Raw genomic sequence first — 18911 nt, 5'->3', positions numbered from 1 at the left:
AAGTGTCGTCTGTAAAACGTGTGCAGTGATAAGTCATCAGTTATGTTTGATAGATAAGACAGACTAATATTTCACAGTTAGAAAGCACCTTCGAGATCATCTTGCTCACAGTGGATCATTAATATCAATAATTCATGGTGAAGCTTAAGTCACCTTGATTATCAGACAGGAAGGGCTCATCCTCAACGCTTAATGTGTTTTGGGCTGGTTTCCTTTGCTTATATTTGAATTGCTACTTAGCTGAACCCGTTCACTTGAATACCCCAAGCCAGTTTCTGTCTTTTGATAATGTTCTGCGTAGGAATGATTATACTGGGTGAGAAATGGAACCCTGTGGGTTATGTATTTTGGAATAATACCCAAGACCAAAGGAGATTCTTAGTCCGTGGTTAATCTGCAAAGCATATGCACTGCTATCATAAGGGAGCTCAGATTATTGGTTAAGTTATTATAATGAGGTCAAGGCTATGATTCTAACCCCAAGGAATAATGATGTCTCCTCATCACACTCTACCTCAAGTCCCAGCCAGTCATCTTGAAATTGTCTATAGTTAGTATTGAGAAACTTCAGATGGATCATTTTATTTGATTAGACTTAAGGTTCAGTTTTGAGGTCTAGGCCAGCGTTTTCTGTTTTCTTTTTCTTCTTGTAATGGTTCCAAGAAACTCAGCTTGCTTTCTTTTCCTCTTGATGGTTGCCACCCTTCATTCTATAAAATTTTTTTTTTCTAGAAGACTGACTTTAGTGTCAGATAGTTTCCGCAGTTTCTTCCTACATTACATAAGGCTTATCCATAAGCCTTTTAAATGAAAGGTTTATTAGCTATAGTTACATGGACATAGATGCATGTGTGCTACATGAGGTGAAAATAAAAACTGTTCATCAGGGATTTATAAATGGAGAAACTCTGAGAGCTCACATAGTGGTGAGAGGTGTCTGAATTCCAACCAGCCAGATTGGAGAGACTTTGTGAACATGTGTGGCATTGAATAGAGACCTCAGAAAGGTCATAAATCTTAGTAGGAGGTCTAAACTAGCAGTAGACTAAAAACTAACATACATGAACATGAACAAAGCTTAAAAATAAGACGAGAGAATCAAGGTGACTCATGAGTAACTTAATTATCTGCCAAAAAAAAATTTAAGATGCCGTAAAAGAAGAGAACAAAATCCATTAAAGGAAATTGCCCAAGGCTGGGGAAAGCGTGATGGGAATGGAGAAAGGAGTCATGAAAAATTCCTCCGAGCTCATACAAGGCTGGGAATAATTTGTGTTTCAACCATAGTAGAAAGATCATTTAATGATATATCAGTTAGATACTGCCTCAGTGGGGGTGGGTCTAGAGTGGAGGATAGCTCTGGACTGAAGGCTGCTCTGCATCTGCCGTAACAAAGCTTAAACTGATTCCAAGTAACTAAACTGCATCCAAGGAGGGGAAATAACCTGCCCATCCCATGATTTGGCAGATTACCAGGCTTTCACCTATAAAACTCATCTACAACTCTACCCACACCATCCTGCCCCCGGTAGTATCCTCTGGGAATGGTGTCTTCTGGTGCTATGAAGTTAATAAATTGAGTGACCTTATCCATGGTAGCCAACACTTTCATCTACTTTTCAAGACTTGAAAGGTTACTAAAGACTTGAGGGAACGCTTGTCTCTCTGATATGATATGCCATTTTTTCCTTGGAATTCTCTCTATGCTAAGTCGCTTCAGTCATGTGTGACTCTTTGCAACCCTTTGTAGCCCGTCAGTTTCCTCTGTCCACAGGATTCTCCAGTCAGGAATACTGGAGTGGGTTGCCATGCCCTCCTCCAGGGATTGTCTGCATAAATTCAGGTAAATCAGAGATCCGTAGGGCTCAGGGGCACCCAAGTGGAGGAGTCAGTATCACTTTTTCCTTTTTGAAGATTGCCAAGTACTTTATAAGTGATTGCCTTGGGAGGCAAGATGAGGGGGTAACTTTTATGGAAACCTTACTTTCCTGAAATTTATTCAAAGAATATTTATTGAGCACATACCTACATGTCAGGTACTGTTCTAGGTTTTTACAACACATCAGTGGATAATAGACAAAATTCATGAAACCTGACACATAGGACAGTACCTCTATTGTTGCCTTTCTTTACACAGACTGTGTGTGTGTGTGTGTGTGTGTGTGTGGTATGTGGTACGTTGGGGGCATTGTGGTTTTACTGCTTATACTGAAATGACCTCTCTGAGCCAGTGTGTGTGTGTGTGTGTGTGTGTGTGTGGTATGTGGTATGTCGGGGGCATTGTGGTTTTACTGCTTATACTGAAATGACGTCTCTGAGCCAGTCCTAAAGAGAAGGGATTGGCTTCACGCCTCAGTGTGGTGAACCTGAACTGTGTATGTACTGCTTTATGGTCTTGGTTGAAGTCTGTATTCACTGATTAAGGTAAGCAAAGACCCTACTTAACACCCTGTACTGCCATGTTACATACAAGGAAATAGGGCCCAGGGAACAGAAATAGCTCCGTGTCTTCTGAGATATCCCCTTACAAACTGTGAGCCCAGAAATGAGGCGGTTCTTAGTGGACAGAAGGTGTGTGTGGGCTAAGTTGCTTCAGTCATGTCTGGCTCTTTGTGATCCTTTGGACTGTAGGTGGATATATATTGTTGTATGTTTATAGAATGAGCAGTGTGTGTCTATAAACGTGTATAGTAAACACTTAAAACCATACTTCTAGATGAGATCATTTGTGCTTCAGCTTTTATTGCTATGTGCTCGATACTTTGTGTTTTGCAAGTCACAGTTTCATGAGAAAATGTTCAGTTGTTGGAACTCATCTTTTCATACCACTCCATAATGAAATGTCGCTTCACTGTGAAGCTGTTGGAGGGTACCCTCTCCCAATCAGCTATGGCCATGAGATAAGGATGGTAGGGTACAGGTCCGAATAGGGCTGCTCCTTCAAACCGGGGCTATGGGAGGCCTCATTTTGAAGGTGCTTTGAACAGGCAGGGGTCATGAGTGACAACCAGTCAAAATTACTCCGAACATCCATCCATGTTTCTTTATATGAAGTTCCAATATACTATGATTAAAAGAAAGGACAACTGCTCCCTAGACAGAAGTTGAGAGAAGATGGGGTCCCATCTAAGAACTGAATCAAGCTTTTATAAATGGTAAACTCAAAAGTTTCTGAATGTCATTGTAATTGTAGAGAAGATATTAAAAAGAAGAATTTTTGTGGTTCTAGTCTGCATACATGTGAGTCTGTGTACACACCAGCTGGAGCTACTGGAGGTCCAGCCAGTCTTCAGCTTGGCTGGTGGAGTTGACTTTGGGCCACTGCTGAGAATGAAGGGACAGAAGGGCCCTCTAGGATGTCTCAGGAAAATTTTGGAAAAAGAAAATGGCAGGGTGTTTCAGAGCTACTGCCTCCTGCTTTGATCTAGTGTAGGAAATACTGTGAGGGCTTAGTGTGTTTGAAGCATTGGTTCAACCTATACTAGTTAAGGCCCTACTGGATTCAGTCTTTAGCCCAGAAACCACATTAGCCCAGAGCCCCTTAGCTCTCAGAAGGTTTTGTTTGGTCTGCCCAGTGTTTTTTGTCATTTTAATTGCTGTTGTTTTTAATTAGTTACTAACTGAAAAATCAGGCCATTTCAACCCCTCAAATTTCACATTTCCATCTTCTTTTGGAAACTTTGGCCCTTTAAGCCTTGTGTTCTTCTATAGTAATAATTGGCCGAGTACCTGCTGCCTTTCTAGATGAGCCTTGGCAAGTGCCCTTTTGATTTTCTGTCAGACCCAACCAGCTTCACTCTTATGATACCTTTCTGGCTTGGTAGGTGGTTGAGTTTGTGACTCCAGCTTTGGAGACCAGCTGCGGGTTGGCCTCAGCTGGATGGCAGACAGTCCCCTGGAGGCAAGAAGGAAGGGGACACTCACGCTGGCTCTGGAGGTAGGCAGCGGTCCTGTTACCAATTCTGGCTCCTCAGTCTAGCTGAATGACAGCTGGCACGTTATTTAACAGTTCTAAATCTCAGGTTTCTCACCTGTAAATGCTGCCTTGTAGGATGTGTGATTATCAAGTGAAACCTACTTCAATTTACCTTATTGTGAGGCTGGCACTTAGTAAGTCCTCTGTGAGTAGATATTAGCTATTTTCACTGGTCATCATCATCATTATTAATGTATCAGAGACATGAGGGTAGTAGGGGAATGTAAATAATTACATATATATAAGTAAGAGATTATTTTATTCCCTTAGTAATTCCTCAAAACATTTTATACTTCCTCCCCATACCCCCGTTACTCCTCTTACATACCTTCAGTCCTGTTGATATGAGGGCCTATTTTCTCATTTTGTCTTCAATGCTGATTTTCTTTTCATGTATAATTCTTTTATTTCAGTTTCTATATTTTAATATCCTATCAGCTAGTAAAACCAATTTTTCCTTTTCTAGATTTTATTACTATATATACCTTAATATGATTATAACATTTTATAAATAAGACTATTTGTGTTGCAGGTATGTGGGGAAAAACTTTTAATAAAAGGACTTTTATACTTTAAGTGGATGCGTGATTTTGTCTTACTCTTTGCTATATAATGTCCTTCATGATTCCTACAAAATGCACTGTAACAATATCCTACAAGAGCCTCTCCTCACACAATTTTATTTTTCTTTTAAGGAAGTAAAGGGAAAAAAAGTAAGCATTTATTTGATTGAGGCATCCTTTTTTTTTTTTCTTATCTGGAAACAAATTACCATTCTGATAATTTGTTAGAAATTTATTAAACCTTGATAAGCCTAAAATATTCTTGCTATCCTGATAGACCAAAGTGGTAAAAGCAAATCTGATCATCTAATTTAGGTTTTATGTAAATCAGTAAATCTTTTCAGGATAAAGGAAGTATACTAAAGACAGTTTGGTTTAAGTTTAATGTTACCATCTCTAAATGAAAGAGGAATCTGAGGATCTAGCCACACTTTAAAAATATGTGCCAGTGTTTATTTAGAATCCCTTCTATTTTATTAGAAACAGGAACAGGAATTTCACCAGCAGGAAGTTATAAAATACAGGTAAGTTTAATGCTCCTTTGATTGTTATCCATGGCAGACATCTTGGATCCAAGGTAAGAATCCAAGTAAGAAATAAACATCCAGTCCCTGATGACTCATTTAAGTCCTGCTCAACTAGATGAAAGCTTCTACCGAGAGGAAGCACTGCCACTCCTCCTGGCTGGCCTTGTGTTTCTTTCAGTGCTCTAAAGAACTTTGTGCTTGGATGGCTCTGCTGTGTCAGGCTGCTGGACAGGAGTTGATGCTCACGGCGCCGCTGACCAGGGCTGCTTTACTGAAGCTCACCGGGCGCCCGTCAATCACAAAGTGACGGATGCAGCCTGTGAAGGGTCTGCCGGGGGCCAAGCGTGGTGTCAGTAGAGACTCTGGAAAAAGAAATGAACACCAAGTTTGCAATCGAGGCATCCCAAGCCCAAATACTACTTTGTGGCAAAAATACATGTCATAACCACTTACATTATCAAGATGATTTACATGTCAAAGATGGAATATAGTAATTTACTTATTTTTTAGGAACATTATCTGCTTTTGAAGTAATATGAACATGTAGTAATTTTAGAGTTTTGAGTATAATTCAGCTGTGTATTTACCACTGAAATTTACCATTTACAAGTAAAATCTCAGCAGTGAGTTTTCAGGATTTGCTTATGCTTTTTACAGTTAATTTCACCTGGGCCTCACTTATTTTGTATGGTTTACTGAGACAGGAAAGAAAATTCAGCTTCCAGACTCTTCTTGGAACTGGTTAATGTTTCTGTTTAATTTGTATCATTACCCTTCATCCTTAATCCTCCACATTTTTGCCAAGCTCATAAAATATAATGAGAAAATAATGAATTCAAATAAACTAAAATTTAATTTTCCTGAGCTCTCAGGGTTTAAGAACTATAAATAGGATAAAGATAACTAGCCTAGTCTTTGTGTGGGTACAGGTGCCCTGGGGTATGCCAGAGGAACTTTCTCCCCTTATCTTAATTAGAGATCTGGAAGAAGCCTTGTGCTTATTAATTGTACAGACACAATTAAATGTGTTGAAATGATATAAGCAATATAATTTAAAGCAATTTAGGGAGCTTAGGAATATCATGAAATTAAAATCCATTTAGTCAAAGTTTATTATTAGGTACAAAACAGCTATGTGAACAGTGGCAGATAAAAAGATGGAAAACACTCAGAAATCAGTAACTTGGGAAAGAACATAAAAAAGGACAGCAAGTTAAATACCATCAGGCAGCTGTAATAAGTTTTCTAAGCAATGTAGATTAAGAATATGCAGAAGCTTTGTTTATTGAAAATCACTGAAATAGTATTTCATATTTAGAATGATAAGCATCAAGTTCTAGATTTGGAAGGGGTCTAAGAGGTCAATTCCCCTTGTCTCTAGATTAGTATGACTTTTTGTCATACTTTTGTCATTCTTCAAGACTGTGCAGTATATGTACATCATCAGAATAAAGAGTGAACAGGAAAGAATATAAGGGGTAAAACATCTCTTTCTTCTGTTCATTTTAGATACTAGTTTTAGAACATGGATTTTGACTCTGCCCAGGCTTACCACTGTTTGGTTCATGGGGGACAAATTCTAGAGGAAACAGTTGATATAGAAATTATGGTTTGCATAATTCACTATACAATTTATTACAGTGGTGGCAAAGTGCCCCAGAACGCTAAGTAATTGATTAATAAAATCAACACATGATTTTAAGAGCAAACATTTCTCAGGTTGAAAGCTTGACTATATACAGAATAATGCAAGATTTTCAGCAGAGGAATACATAGTTGCTAACTCAAAAACTTAACATCTAATTTTGATTTTTAAACGATCATACAATAAAGTTGAATTTTCTGATACAAACTTCATGAATTTCAATGCATTAACTCTTTGTTGATAGAAATAGTGTGTTACCAGAGCTCTGCCTGGTATAAGAGCACTGGTTGGGATTCTAAAATTTCAGTACATACAGTGGTTTTGTTTATGCCTAATTTCCTTTAGTTATTCTTTTTCATGCCCCAGTTTCTGATGTGATTTTGGTGGAGTTAATCTTGAACAGCTCAAAAATTATGTAATTAATGATGTTCAGCTTAAATTATACTTTTTGTCCTAGACTTGCTGCATGATCTGTAGATGGAATTAAAAGCTGCAGTGGTGCGGGCTGGTGGGTAGACCTCACTGGCCTTGCTAATTCCTGTGTGCTGGCTCATTAGCTCAAATTTGCTATTCATAATATGTCTCAGGTAGGCAGAATTTGGCTTCAGGTGGATCCTGCCCAGCCAGCCTGTGGATCAAGTCTTGTAGTGAGAGATCATGGTAGTGTGTCATGCTGGAATGAGACTCAAAAAACCAGAAATCAGAGAGATAAATATGTGTCTGAATGATGCAGTAAGCACTTCAGGTGCAAAGTGAAGAACAAATACTGTAACTTCTGTGAGGGAGGGCCATGCTTGTTTGGTCCATCTCCTGGAGCCTAGCACAGTGCTTAATTAGACACTCAGTATCCCAGGCGGTGCGAGTGGTAAAGAACCTGCCTGCCAATGCAGGAGACATAAGAGATGCAGGTTTGATCCCTGGGTCAGGAAGATCTTCTGGAGAAGGGAAATGTAACTCACTCCAGTATTCTTGTCTGGAGAATCCCCATGGACAGAGGACCCTGGCGGGCTATAGTCTATTGGGTCGCAAAGAGTCGGACATGACTGAAGCGAAAGCATGTACATGTTTGTTGTGTGAGGAAGTCATGCTCTCTGGAAGCAAGAAGTATGCTATTTAGCTTCAACAATATTCTGCAGTGAGTGCCATAAAAGTGATATTCAGGGTGGGGTGGGGCAGGGCATGTGCGTAAGAAGTGTGAGTTGGATCCTCAAGGTCAATAGGAGTTAAGTTGGTGGAGAAGTGGGAGAAGCAAGAAAGAAGAACATTTTCTAGAAATTGAGGCCTTTTGCTCTTGTGTGAAGGCCTGGAGCAAAGTTCACTACTGAACATTCAGAGAACTGCAAGCCCCAGGAGGTAGGGGGAGGCCCTAGAGCAAGGGGGCAAAGTTGGGAGAGATAATCAGGACCTTGCATGCTAGGCTGACTTTGATCCTGTAGGCCTCTGGGAACCTGCAATATTGTAAACTATGTTGTGATCTCCAGGAAGAAAGCAACGTGCAGAAATGGAAGGACTGACAGCACCCGTCTTCCTCACTGTACCTGCATGAAGTGCAATGTGGTCTTTGCCAGTATTTCAGAACTGAAGCCTGGAGCAGGAGGAGAGGCCTAAGGAATGGAGACAGGAGTGGATAATAGAAGTAAAGCAGAAAGACTGCTTTCTGAGGGTCTCCTATTGCATCAGTGAGTTGTTACTGTCTATACTGGCATTTTGAAAAATCCACATTACAAAGCAGAGGACTGCTTAGTTGCTACTATTTTGTGAGTACCCAAGACTGGATGCTTAATCTTTCTCACTCTGTTGGTTAAAGCATTATTTGCCTTTACATGGGTTAGTCTAAAATAGTATAGTTAGGATGCAAGGAAAAACTATGTTAAGTTTTTCCTTTAAATCCTCACCAAATGCCAGTTGTAAAAGCTTGGTTTTTCCCTCATGCTACCTTTATCATTCAGGTTTCCCTAGTGAATGAAGTGTGTGAAATAAACACTTTCAACAAAAGGTCATGGTCCCTGCTTTAGAGGCTTAAAGTAATTGTGGGGGGTCCATAAGTGCCCCATCACCATCTGGGACTATCCACCATTCTTGGCAGATGACAGCATTGATGTTACTGATGATGTTTACAGAACTGCAGCTGGGAACCTCTCGCAGGGAATGTCACTATGTAGGAACAACAGAACTTACGGTCTGCAGCTGTTTCCACGTTTCACACTAGTCCTGGACGGGAAGAACTGTGTATTCTCTTAGTGTGGAAGAGGAGTAATTGTCACCAAACTTTTAGTCTTCTAAGGTTCTCAGATCCTACAGCAGCAATAGCAAATGAGTTTTCTTTGTGTAAGAGAGAAAACAGTGTGTTTCGCTGTGTGTATGTGAGAGGTGTGTGTAAAGAGAAGAGAAAAAATTCAGTAGACACAGCAGAGGGAGAGTAGTATCTACTGTTTAGCATGCTGCGTGTGGTTCTTGTCTGTTACTTTGTTTTGATCCTCGGATGTGCTGTGTGCTTCGTAATTGTCAGTATACATTTTCCTATGAAAGGATGTGTGTGTGCTCAGTCGCTCATCATGTCCGACTCTTTGTGACCCCAGTGACTGTATCTTCCAGGCTCCTCTGTCCATGGAATTTTCCAGGCAAGAATACTGGAACGGGTTGCCATTTCCTACTCCAGGGGATCGCCCTGACCTAGGGATTGAACCCACATCTCTTGTGTCGCCTGCATTGGCAGGCAGGTTATTTACCACTCCGCCTCCTGAGAAAGTCCCCTATGAAATGACATTGTATATGAAATTCTTGGAGTTACTAGGTGAATTATAAAAATACATAGCTCTTAATACTGTAATAACAGTTATGAGAACTTAAGTGTTTTTTTGGATTTGGAAACTCGTCACTTTAAATAACTCTTACCTGGAACACCTCCAACAAACACAGGCTCCCTGTGATCAACTGGTTTTGGATTTAGGGGTCCAACCACGTGGTTCACTTCAGAGTCTACATCCAACTGAACCACATTTGAATCTCTAATAACTGAAATACAGGGAAAAGAGTGGTCATAAGTGATATTGAGGTGATTAATTTTCACATGAAAGGGAATAATTTATTATAGCAATAGGTTTTATTTATTCCAGAATAAACCATACACTTCCCTCTAATCACTGAAAACATCAATGTCTAACCAATCACTGTAAAATTTTCCTTTGAAAGGGAGACTATTTAGAATACTCTTTCTGATACTTTTTCTTTGCTTCATAAATAATGCATTATTTAAACAACTCCATAAGACTATTCTGGCAGCATTAATATTTTCAAATCACATGTGGATTCAATATACAAATTTTAGTACATTAGCATTTATTCTCTTTTCTTGACTACTTTTAGACTGTCAGTTATTTCTTATTCTGTCGTATAAGTTATACAAAGTTCTTTCAAGTCATCATGTCAGAGGTGGGTGTATAGGCTCACTTTATCAGGGAAACCCAGGACACACAGCTTTCCTCACCTGTAATTCTGTGCCATCTGCCATCACAGAGACTCTGCTTGGGTGTCACTGAGGTGGAAAAGTCTCTGATGCCATTGTTGACTTTCACTATGACCTGCAAAAAACAGCGCACATTGTGGAATTTCATTTCATTTCTCCTCTTTGGGATAAGATGAGATTTCTTAGATTTACCACAGGGAAGCAAAACTTTGAACATCCAGACAGTAGCTTTGCAATTTGAACACAAGGGGTCACTGTTCAGTAGACTAGAGGAAATGTGTTCCTCAGAAAGAGAACAAAATAAAGACAACGGAGAGAAGAGGGGGCAGAGGAACAGTAAGATAGCACAATGAATTCCTTTAAAGATGGAATGTGCTGTACAAGGCAGGTAAAGGTACTGAGGAAGAGCTGGCCTCTAGGGCCAGCTGCCTGGGCTCATACTCCAGCGCTCCTACTTCCCTCACTGTGCCACGTTTCTCATTTGCAAAATAAGGGTGATAACTGTAGTACTCACTTCACAGAGTTATTGGGATTAAAGGAGTTAATCCATATAAGGCATTTAGAATAGTATCTGACCCACACTAAGAACCATATAAGGATTTGTTCTCATTGTTATATGGTTTCATAGAATATACTGGAACTCAAATGAAAATCAATTATATTAAGTTAGGGGCATTGATGAAAATATGCTTCATATTTATTTGAATACTCTCATGAATGTTCTTTAGTAATATTATTTGGGGATGAAAGTGGTGTTTAATTATAACAATTTTTTTTTATTTTTAGCAGCTGAAAAGAATGTATGTATGGTATGCATACATATTATAGACAAATGAACATTTGCTGCTTCCATTTGTTGTAAAAAATTCCTCTTCTGATTCTTTTATTAAAACTTTTTAATTATTGATTTTTTTGGCTTTGCCACAATTTCATGGCTCTTTGCTTTAATCAAATCAATTCTCAACATATGAATCTGAATCCAAAAATTACCTGCATTTAAATTTTATGTTTTAGCTTTCCTGTTGTTTGTTTTTCCCCTCAGTTAGGAAAGATCGATGAAATAATTCTGTGAAATAAAACTGCTTCAGATCTAGAATCCAAGGTCAGAGAAGACAGACTTAAAACAATTCTTAACACGCTACCTGCCCATTTTTCATGTGAACATTTAGGTATTCTCCATTGACACTGTGGCCGTGAACAAGGGTTCCGGAACTGCTTCTGGGACGGACTTCAAATGCAATCTCAAACTTCAATCCAATATTGAAAGACTCATCTGTGGAGAGAAATACTATTAGTTCTCAAGAACAGAAACCTAAATTTTGTAACCATGGCATGATTTTGTAATTGCATATTTTTGTATCTCTTTTGGAAAGTTTGATACATTTTTCAGTAGGTAAGTAGAAAATGTCATTTTCCATGTCAAACACACTGGAAGCTCTGAGCAGGTCTGGAGTGCGGGGTGGAAACAGCATGCTGAAAATACGTCATGGCTATGGGAGCTCAGGTGAGGAAAAATTGATTCCAACCAGCAGGACCATTTATTATTTCAAAAGTGAGAAGCAGGAAAGAGCTAACTAGGAAGAACTGGTCTGAACACAAGTGCAGAGTCTGGGACGTCTGGAGAGCACCTGGAGAGGCCAGTGTGGCTGGACTGTCCTTGCCCTGTGAGTGAGGGTGGAGCGGGGTGAGTAGGGAAGGCCAGCAGGAGCCACACGGGGAAGGGCTCCAGGGCTCCAGTAGGGAAGACAGACTTTATACTGCAGACATTGACCATGGGAGCTGACTTGATCAGATCTGTATTTAAAATAATTCTTAAAAGAGATCACTGGAGCCAGTGCTGCAGAGCATTTGGGAGGAAAGACAAAGTAAGAACAGCAAAAGCGGTTAGGAGCTGTTTTTGCAGTGATGCAAGAAAATGAATTCTTCTTAAGAACAGCCGTGTTCACTCCAAGAGACTCACCGAAAAGCTGGGCATCTTAATAGTGTTCACTTCACGTGGCTTCTTATAGATCAGTTTTTAAAGTTTTCCTGCTATTAATGTTTATTGAGAACATAAATTGTGCAGGTTGCTATGCTTTTCAGGCCGTCTAAACCTTTGAGTTCATTTCACTGAAATTCAATGAAAGGCAGAGGAATGTGCCTGTTGGTGTTTTAGTAGAGGTAAAGAAGGAGAAAGGAAAGTAAAATCGTGAACTAGACACAGAGGAAACATTGCCTCCAGTTATTCTGTCGGACGTGGGGATGGGTTAAGAAGGGGCAACTGCTGCTCTGTCAGGTCTTTATTCAGGGCATGTTGAAGGCAGGAACATTCTCCTGTCTTCTTTCTCAGCACTGTTCTGGTGCCCTCCTCACACCTAATGGTTGCTCTACAGAATGCTGTCGGAATGGACTGGATGGTGATTGTGTGTAGTCTGTTTAGGATTTTATTTCCTTATTTTTAGAACCATTATGTTCCATCACTTGGCACAGGGACTGTCATACCAGAGGCACACAATGAAAACTTTGTTGAGTGAGAGTAAGAGTTGAGAATAAAAATCCAGAAAGAAAAGTTTTTAAGGATAGCTTTGTCTGCTGGAGTTGCTGGAGACGGGAGGAAGTGGAACTTTCCTTAGCAGGAACAATGGGTGCTGCTTAGAAGGAGCAGAGAAAACAAAACCTCAGTGTGTGAGGTAGCCAAAAGCCCACACAGGTTAGACCACGGTGCAGCACAGAAAGTCTAAAGGAGCCAAGATGGTCTATCCCCAGAGGTTTGGCAGCTGTGGAGAAGCACTGGCTGGGGAAAGCAAACAGGGATTGGCATGGTCCATGTGTCTATTTGGACGGCAGCAGAGGAGAAAGGTGGTCCTTATGAAAAGTGACTATTTTCAAGGGCTGAGTTTGCTATTCTGGTTTTTAACTTTGGGCCCAATATCCCTGTTAGCCATCTCCAGGAAAGAAGTATTTCATGATTCACATTTTAACATAAGTCATTGTTACCTAGGACCACGTAACCTCCTTCTGTTGAGAAGTATGTTCCTGTTTCCATTGGACCTTCGAAACAAGGAGTCACACTAAATGTCTGAGAAGCAGAGGTGATGGAGGCCCCATTGAGCTGAAGATTGCTGAGGCAGCCACTGAAGCTGTAGACTGAGTTTATCTGAGAGGAGAAGGCATTTCTTAAAATCCATTTTCTCAACACTCACAGACGCACCAATGAAGGGATTTGTGTCCTGAGAGGAACCTAGTAATTTCTTGCCCTATTTGTTTTAGCTATCTGAATAATCGATCATTTTCCAGATTGTTGCTTTTTAACTAGATCTTTGAAGCTAGAATTTTGTATTAGGTAATAATAGCCTACTGTAATTAAGGTACAAAAATTTCAACATTTTTCACAACAAGGTAAATTGCAGCTGTGGTTTTCAAACTGAATTAGAAATATTCTCATTTGTTTTCTTCAAGAAAGACAGCTGTGCCCTAGATCACCTAATGCTGATAAGGGCTAGCAAAGAACTAAACTGTTAAATCTACCATGGTTAAATAAACAGCAGAGAATTTGCTTTATTGGCTTGTGTTTGAGCATTTATCATACCACAGGACATGAAACACAGGCCACTTTAGATAACCGATTTCACAGATTTAGAAATCTTTCTTTTAAAGAAGCTGTCATGGAATTGGGGCTACTCATCTAAAATAAAATTAAATATGAACATTTCCCCCCATTTTTGCTTTACACACACATATTAATAGATCTTTGTTGTTGTTGTTTAGTCACTAAATTGTGTCTGACTTTTTTGCGACCCTGTGGTCTGTAGCCTGCTAGACTCCTCTGTCCATGGGATTTTCCAGGCAAGAATACTGGAGTGGGTTGCCATTTCCTTCTCCAGGGGATCTTTCTGACCCAGGGATCAAACCTGAATCTCCTGCATTGGCAGGCAGATTCTTTACAGTGAGCCACCAGGGAAGCCATTTAATGGATCTTAGAAGTGTATTCTTTGTGTTAAAGTCAAACCTGTATTTATATTAAAAATAAGCTTAGTCCTTTGATGCGTTCCTTTTTTTGCTAAATATTTTTGAAGGTCCAATATTTTAAACTTTTACATTACAAAAATAATGTTGTTTTCTTCTACCATATCCTCATGTCCCCCAAGGGGTAGCCACATTTCCTTGTACAATTACAAATTGTGTGTATGTGTGTGTGTGTGTAAGAAATGAAGATGAGATCATAGTTTACATAATGGCCTGAAAGTTTTTCTTTTTAACCCAATAATATATAATATAATGACTCGCTTTCTTTTTTGGGTAATTTTTTTTTGGGGGGGCTGTGCCATGTAGCCTGCAGGATCTTAGTTCCCTGACCAGGGATTGAACCCAGGCCTGGGCGGTGAAAGCACTGAGTCCTAACCATTGGAGCACCAGGGAATTCTCTTTTGGGTGTTCTTTAAGACTAAAAGCATGAGTACTTGCTGAACAAATAAGCATGCCCTTGAGACATAACTTTTCATGACAGTTTATACCTCTGAAACATTTTTCATCTCACCTCTACCTTAGAATCAAAAGGTTACTCCAGGCTTTGTGATGTCACAGGGTGGACAGACAACCATAAAACAATACCCACTTATGTATCCCGTCTCCAGCCAAAGTACAGTTTTACTTTTGCCAGTTTTCTAATCGTGAAGCGAGGGCTACATTAAACAATCTTTCAACTCTAAAGGTGGATGGCTCTACCTGATCACACCTGGCTTACCTGGACATTTTTCACAGCCCTTCCAGGAGCCACACCTCCCAAATAAATAGGACCCCTGATTTTCCAGTCAGCTCCTGTAGGGGGAAGACTTTCTTCTAAGACTCGAAGCCCATCAATTATCATTCGGCCGCTGCTCTTTTCCCGAATAAATATCACCTTGATGGAGAGAAGGACAACAGCGTATCTTTAGTACATCCAAAGCTTAGTGGAAAGGCTGTGCTGCTTCTCCTCCCAACTGTGCTATCATTTGCAGTGCTGCGGAAGTTCTTTAAACAGTGGTCCTTTCACCAAAGGTCAGGAGTTTGTCTCTTCTTTTGAAGCCTGATTTAAAGTTACAGGCTTAATCTCTGAATACAGCTTATGTTTAGCAGAGTTCTCTGTCCCAGCTGGCAGCCTACATGCTCTCACTTCTAAATTTAATTATAATTAATTGTAATGCAGCTGACATTGCTTACTTTCCCACTATACACACACAGAGAATTGCTTTGATATTTAGGTTGTTCTACCTGTTGTATCCTTTCTTCCCAGTAATACAGCTGACATTGCTTATTCTTCCCACTATACACACACTGAATTGCTTTGATATTTAGGTTATTCTACCTGTTGTATCCTTTCTTCCTAACAGATTTACTCTATTTTGTACCTTCCATAGCTTAGTCTATGAGACACTCAGCAATCATAGAAAATTTAGAATAGTATAGGCAGTGGAATAAAACCCAGTCAAGTGAAAAATCCTTATAGAAACCAAACTTCAGCTTATGCTGACCACTGATCTTTTGTTTAAAATAACTGCACTAAAAATAGCTGATCTGTCAAAAAAATTATACTCAGATTATATTTCTTTTAAAATAATAAGCTTCAAGATTTTTGTAATAAATTAACGAAAGTTTCTGAAACTGAACTCTGAACATATAGCAATAAAATTTGTAAATGGATGTTTCTAGAGAAACCACTAGTGGGGTATCAGAATGGTGGACATTTGCTGATGATAATATTCTCTGCCTTCAACTTACATCATGCCACAGTCCATCATTGTATTTCTCCTGGCTTCTAATCTTCAGTTTCTTGTGGCCAACATTAAACATGAAAACCAAGCGGCCATGGGCTAAGAACAGAGTCATGAAGTTATTCTCTTCTTGATCTGAGACATAGAAAATCATCCCATGGGAGGAACGTGTTTTCAGACGAATGGAAAACTGGGATCTGGTAAATGAGAAGGAAAAGCTTACCACTTGTCAAAGAAGACTGTGATCTCTAACTTCCCAAGACAATACAGTGTAAGGAAGAATAAAGCCATCTGATCTAATCCCAAGCAACATTACTTCTAATTACATCTTATTATTATTGTGAATATGGGGTAAGCACTGCTAATTCAAAAATGTAAATCCTCCATTTCCTCATACAACAAGGATAAATCCCACATTTAAGAAAGTGTTGTTTCAATAAATGCTGGAGAAAATGTGGAGAAAAGGGAACCCTCTGGACTGTTGGTGGGAATGTAAATTGATACAGCCACTATGGAGAACAGTGTGGTGATTTCTTAAAAAACTGGGAATAAAACTACCATATGCACGCGTGCTAAGTTGTTTCAGTTGTGTCTGACTCTTTGCGACCCTATGGACTATACCCCACGAGGCTCCTCTGTTCATGGGATTCTCCAGGCAAGATTACTGGAGTGCATTGCCGTGTCCTCCTCCAGGGGATCTTCCTGACCGAGGGATCAAACCCACATCTCTTACATCTCCTGCACTGGCAGGTGGGTTCTTTATCACTAGCACCACCTCAGAAGCCCAAAACTACCATAAGACCCAGCAATTTCACTGCTGGGCATATGCCCTGAGAAAATCATAACTGAAAAAGACACCAGTACCCCAATGTTTATCGAAGCACTATTTACAATAGCCAGGACATGGAAGCAACCTAGCTGTCCAATGACAGATGAATAAAGAAGCTGTGGACATATGTACGATGGAGTAGTCCTCAGTCATGAAAAGAGTTTGAATCAGTTCTAGTGAGGTGGACGAACCTCGAGCCTGTTACTACAGAATGAAGTAAATCAGAGAAAAACAAGTTTCATAAAATAACACATACATATGGAATCTAGAAAAATGGTACTGATGAACCTATCTGCAGGGCAGGAATAGAGACGCAGACCAGAGGACAGACTTGTGGACACAGTGAGGGAAGGAGAGGGCAGGACCACCTGAGAGAGTACCATGGAAACGTATACATTACCATATGTAAAATAGACAGCTAGTGGGAAGCTGCCATGTAACACAGGGAGCTCAAACCAGAGATGCCTAGAGGGTTGCGATGGGGTGGGGGGTGGGAGGGAGGTTCAAGAAGGAGAGGATATATGCATAATTATGGCTGATTCACATTGTATGGCAGAAACTGACACAACATTGTAAAGCAATTATCCTCCAATTAAAAATTTTTTTTAAAAAGTGTTTCAGTAAAGGATAATATCATGTCTTGCTTTGAAAAACTGATTGCACTTAATTTAGTAAAAATCTTTATGCTAAGGAAGCTTCATGTAGACAAAATAATAGAGAGCAATTAATATGCATATAAAAATTTGCATAGAAACAATATGACTTATGTACTATCTAAAATACAGATTCAGTTTTCTCCCCATAAAAATTAATCAATGGATATCACATGCTAAAAACAGCTACCATAATGTGTAGAAATCAAATAAAATTTCTAGAAATTCAGCTTTAGGCCATAGATAAGGTACATTTATTAAGCTAATTTCCAGTTTGATTAACTCTGTGTTTTTCCTGAAGAATACAAAATACTGATTCTGCCTATTAGGCAAATAGGAAATTAGGAGTTTCTTATTGAATCCACTGACGGTATGAATGTTTGAAAGAGCTATATAAGAGTGCTGCTGCTGCTAAGTCGCTTCAGTCGTGTCAGACTCTGTGTGACCCCAGAGATGGCAGCCCATCAGGCTCCCCCGTCCCTGGGATTCTCCAGGGAAGAACACTGGAGTGGGTTGCCATTTCCTTCTCCAATGCATGAAAGTGAAAAGTGAAAGTGAAGCTGCTCAGTCGTGTCCGACTCTTAGTGACCCCATGGACTGCAGCCCACCAGGCTCCTCCGCCTATGGGATTTTCCAGGCAAGAGTACTGGAGTGGGGTGCCATTGCCTTCTCTGTATATATGAATATCTGGGTGCTAATACTTTAAAAGAAATCTTAAATAATCCTAAATAACTTGGAGAGTTGTGAAACACCAGGAAGAAGTGATGAACTTTAGAGATAGCTTGAGGGTCAACAGAGACACAGTGCATTTGTATTTTTAGTGTCTTCAGACGTATTCCCACTTACAGTCTGAAAGCAATTTGTGTCGGAAAGGGAAGGTGACAGTAAGGTTACATGATGAGTCATTTAAAATTTCCCCCATCTTCCTTTCTTTGATTGTATTTTCTTTTTCATTAAGTACAGCAAACTCCTAGGACAATGCTATCATATGCCTCTTACTTTTGGGAAGAAAGTCACAGAGAATGTTATTTATTGGACAGTATGAATTATGTACTATTTAGTAATTGTTTTGATGAAAAAAAGAATAAGATTAAAGTAGCACAAAAAAATTATAGGAAAAATAACATATGGCAAGTAAGGATGAAGCCCAGCCATGGCATCAAGTTTCTAAACGGATAGTGTGTTACTTTACTTTTCACCAAAATCTCTTTTTAGGTGTTCAAACTCTTGACGACTGTTGGCTGTCCCTCCATACTGATAGGCGTGCTCTATCGCTCTAGGGCTGTTGGAAAGCTGGCAGTGTGAGTCTCTTGGAATATTCCTCTCTAGGAATTTCAGGCCAACAGGATCCCACGAAGGAGCATCTTTACTTTTCTCTCCCTGTAAGAGTACGAAATGACTCATTTAAGGGATAAAACTGACATACTAGTAGCAAAAATTCACTTTTAATTTTTTACCATTAACAATGATGATTAAATAATTAAAGTGTATATTCTTTGTACATATTCCACTCGTAAAATATT

At 39.6% G+C, this 18911-nt stretch overlaps 1 protein-coding gene across 3 annotated transcripts in view; it reads right to left on the bottom strand.

Annotated features, from left to right (window-relative positions):
- Positions 1 to 4954: 4954 nt before the first annotated feature.
- The window catches only part of LAMA4 (laminin subunit alpha 4), a 155007-nt gene continuing 141050 nt past the window's right edge, over positions 4955 to 18911 (bottom strand). For 2 of the 3 annotated variants that reach the window (XM_024996679.2, XM_024996680.2), the window contains exons 32-39: positions 18581 to 18768; positions 15914 to 16103; positions 14901 to 15056; positions 13154 to 13313; positions 11320 to 11450; positions 10199 to 10292; positions 9607 to 9726; positions 4991 to 5428 (exon numbers count right to left, since the gene is read on the bottom strand). In XM_024996679.2, coding sequence (XP_024852447.1) covers positions 5283 to 5428; positions 9607 to 9726; positions 10199 to 10292; positions 11320 to 11450; positions 13154 to 13313; positions 14901 to 15056; positions 15914 to 16103; positions 18581 to 18768 — 1185 coding nt within the window. In that variant the 3' untranslated portion in view covers positions 4991 to 5282. Of the gene's footprint in view, positions 5429 to 9606; positions 9727 to 10198; positions 10293 to 11319; positions 11451 to 13153; positions 13314 to 14900; positions 15057 to 15913; positions 16104 to 18580; positions 18769 to 18911 lie in introns of all 3 variants that reach the window. The other variant, NM_001205965.1, reaches the window with a different exon arrangement.

This window comes from Bos taurus, chromosome 9 (assembly GCF_002263795.3).
Source record: "Bos taurus isolate L1 Dominette 01449 registration number 42190680 breed Hereford chromosome 9, ARS-UCD2.0, whole genome shotgun sequence".
In the NCBI taxonomy this organism is placed as follows: domain Eukaryota; kingdom Metazoa; phylum Chordata; class Mammalia; order Artiodactyla; family Bovidae; genus Bos; species Bos taurus.
This window is presented reverse-complemented; position numbering and strand designations above follow the sequence as displayed.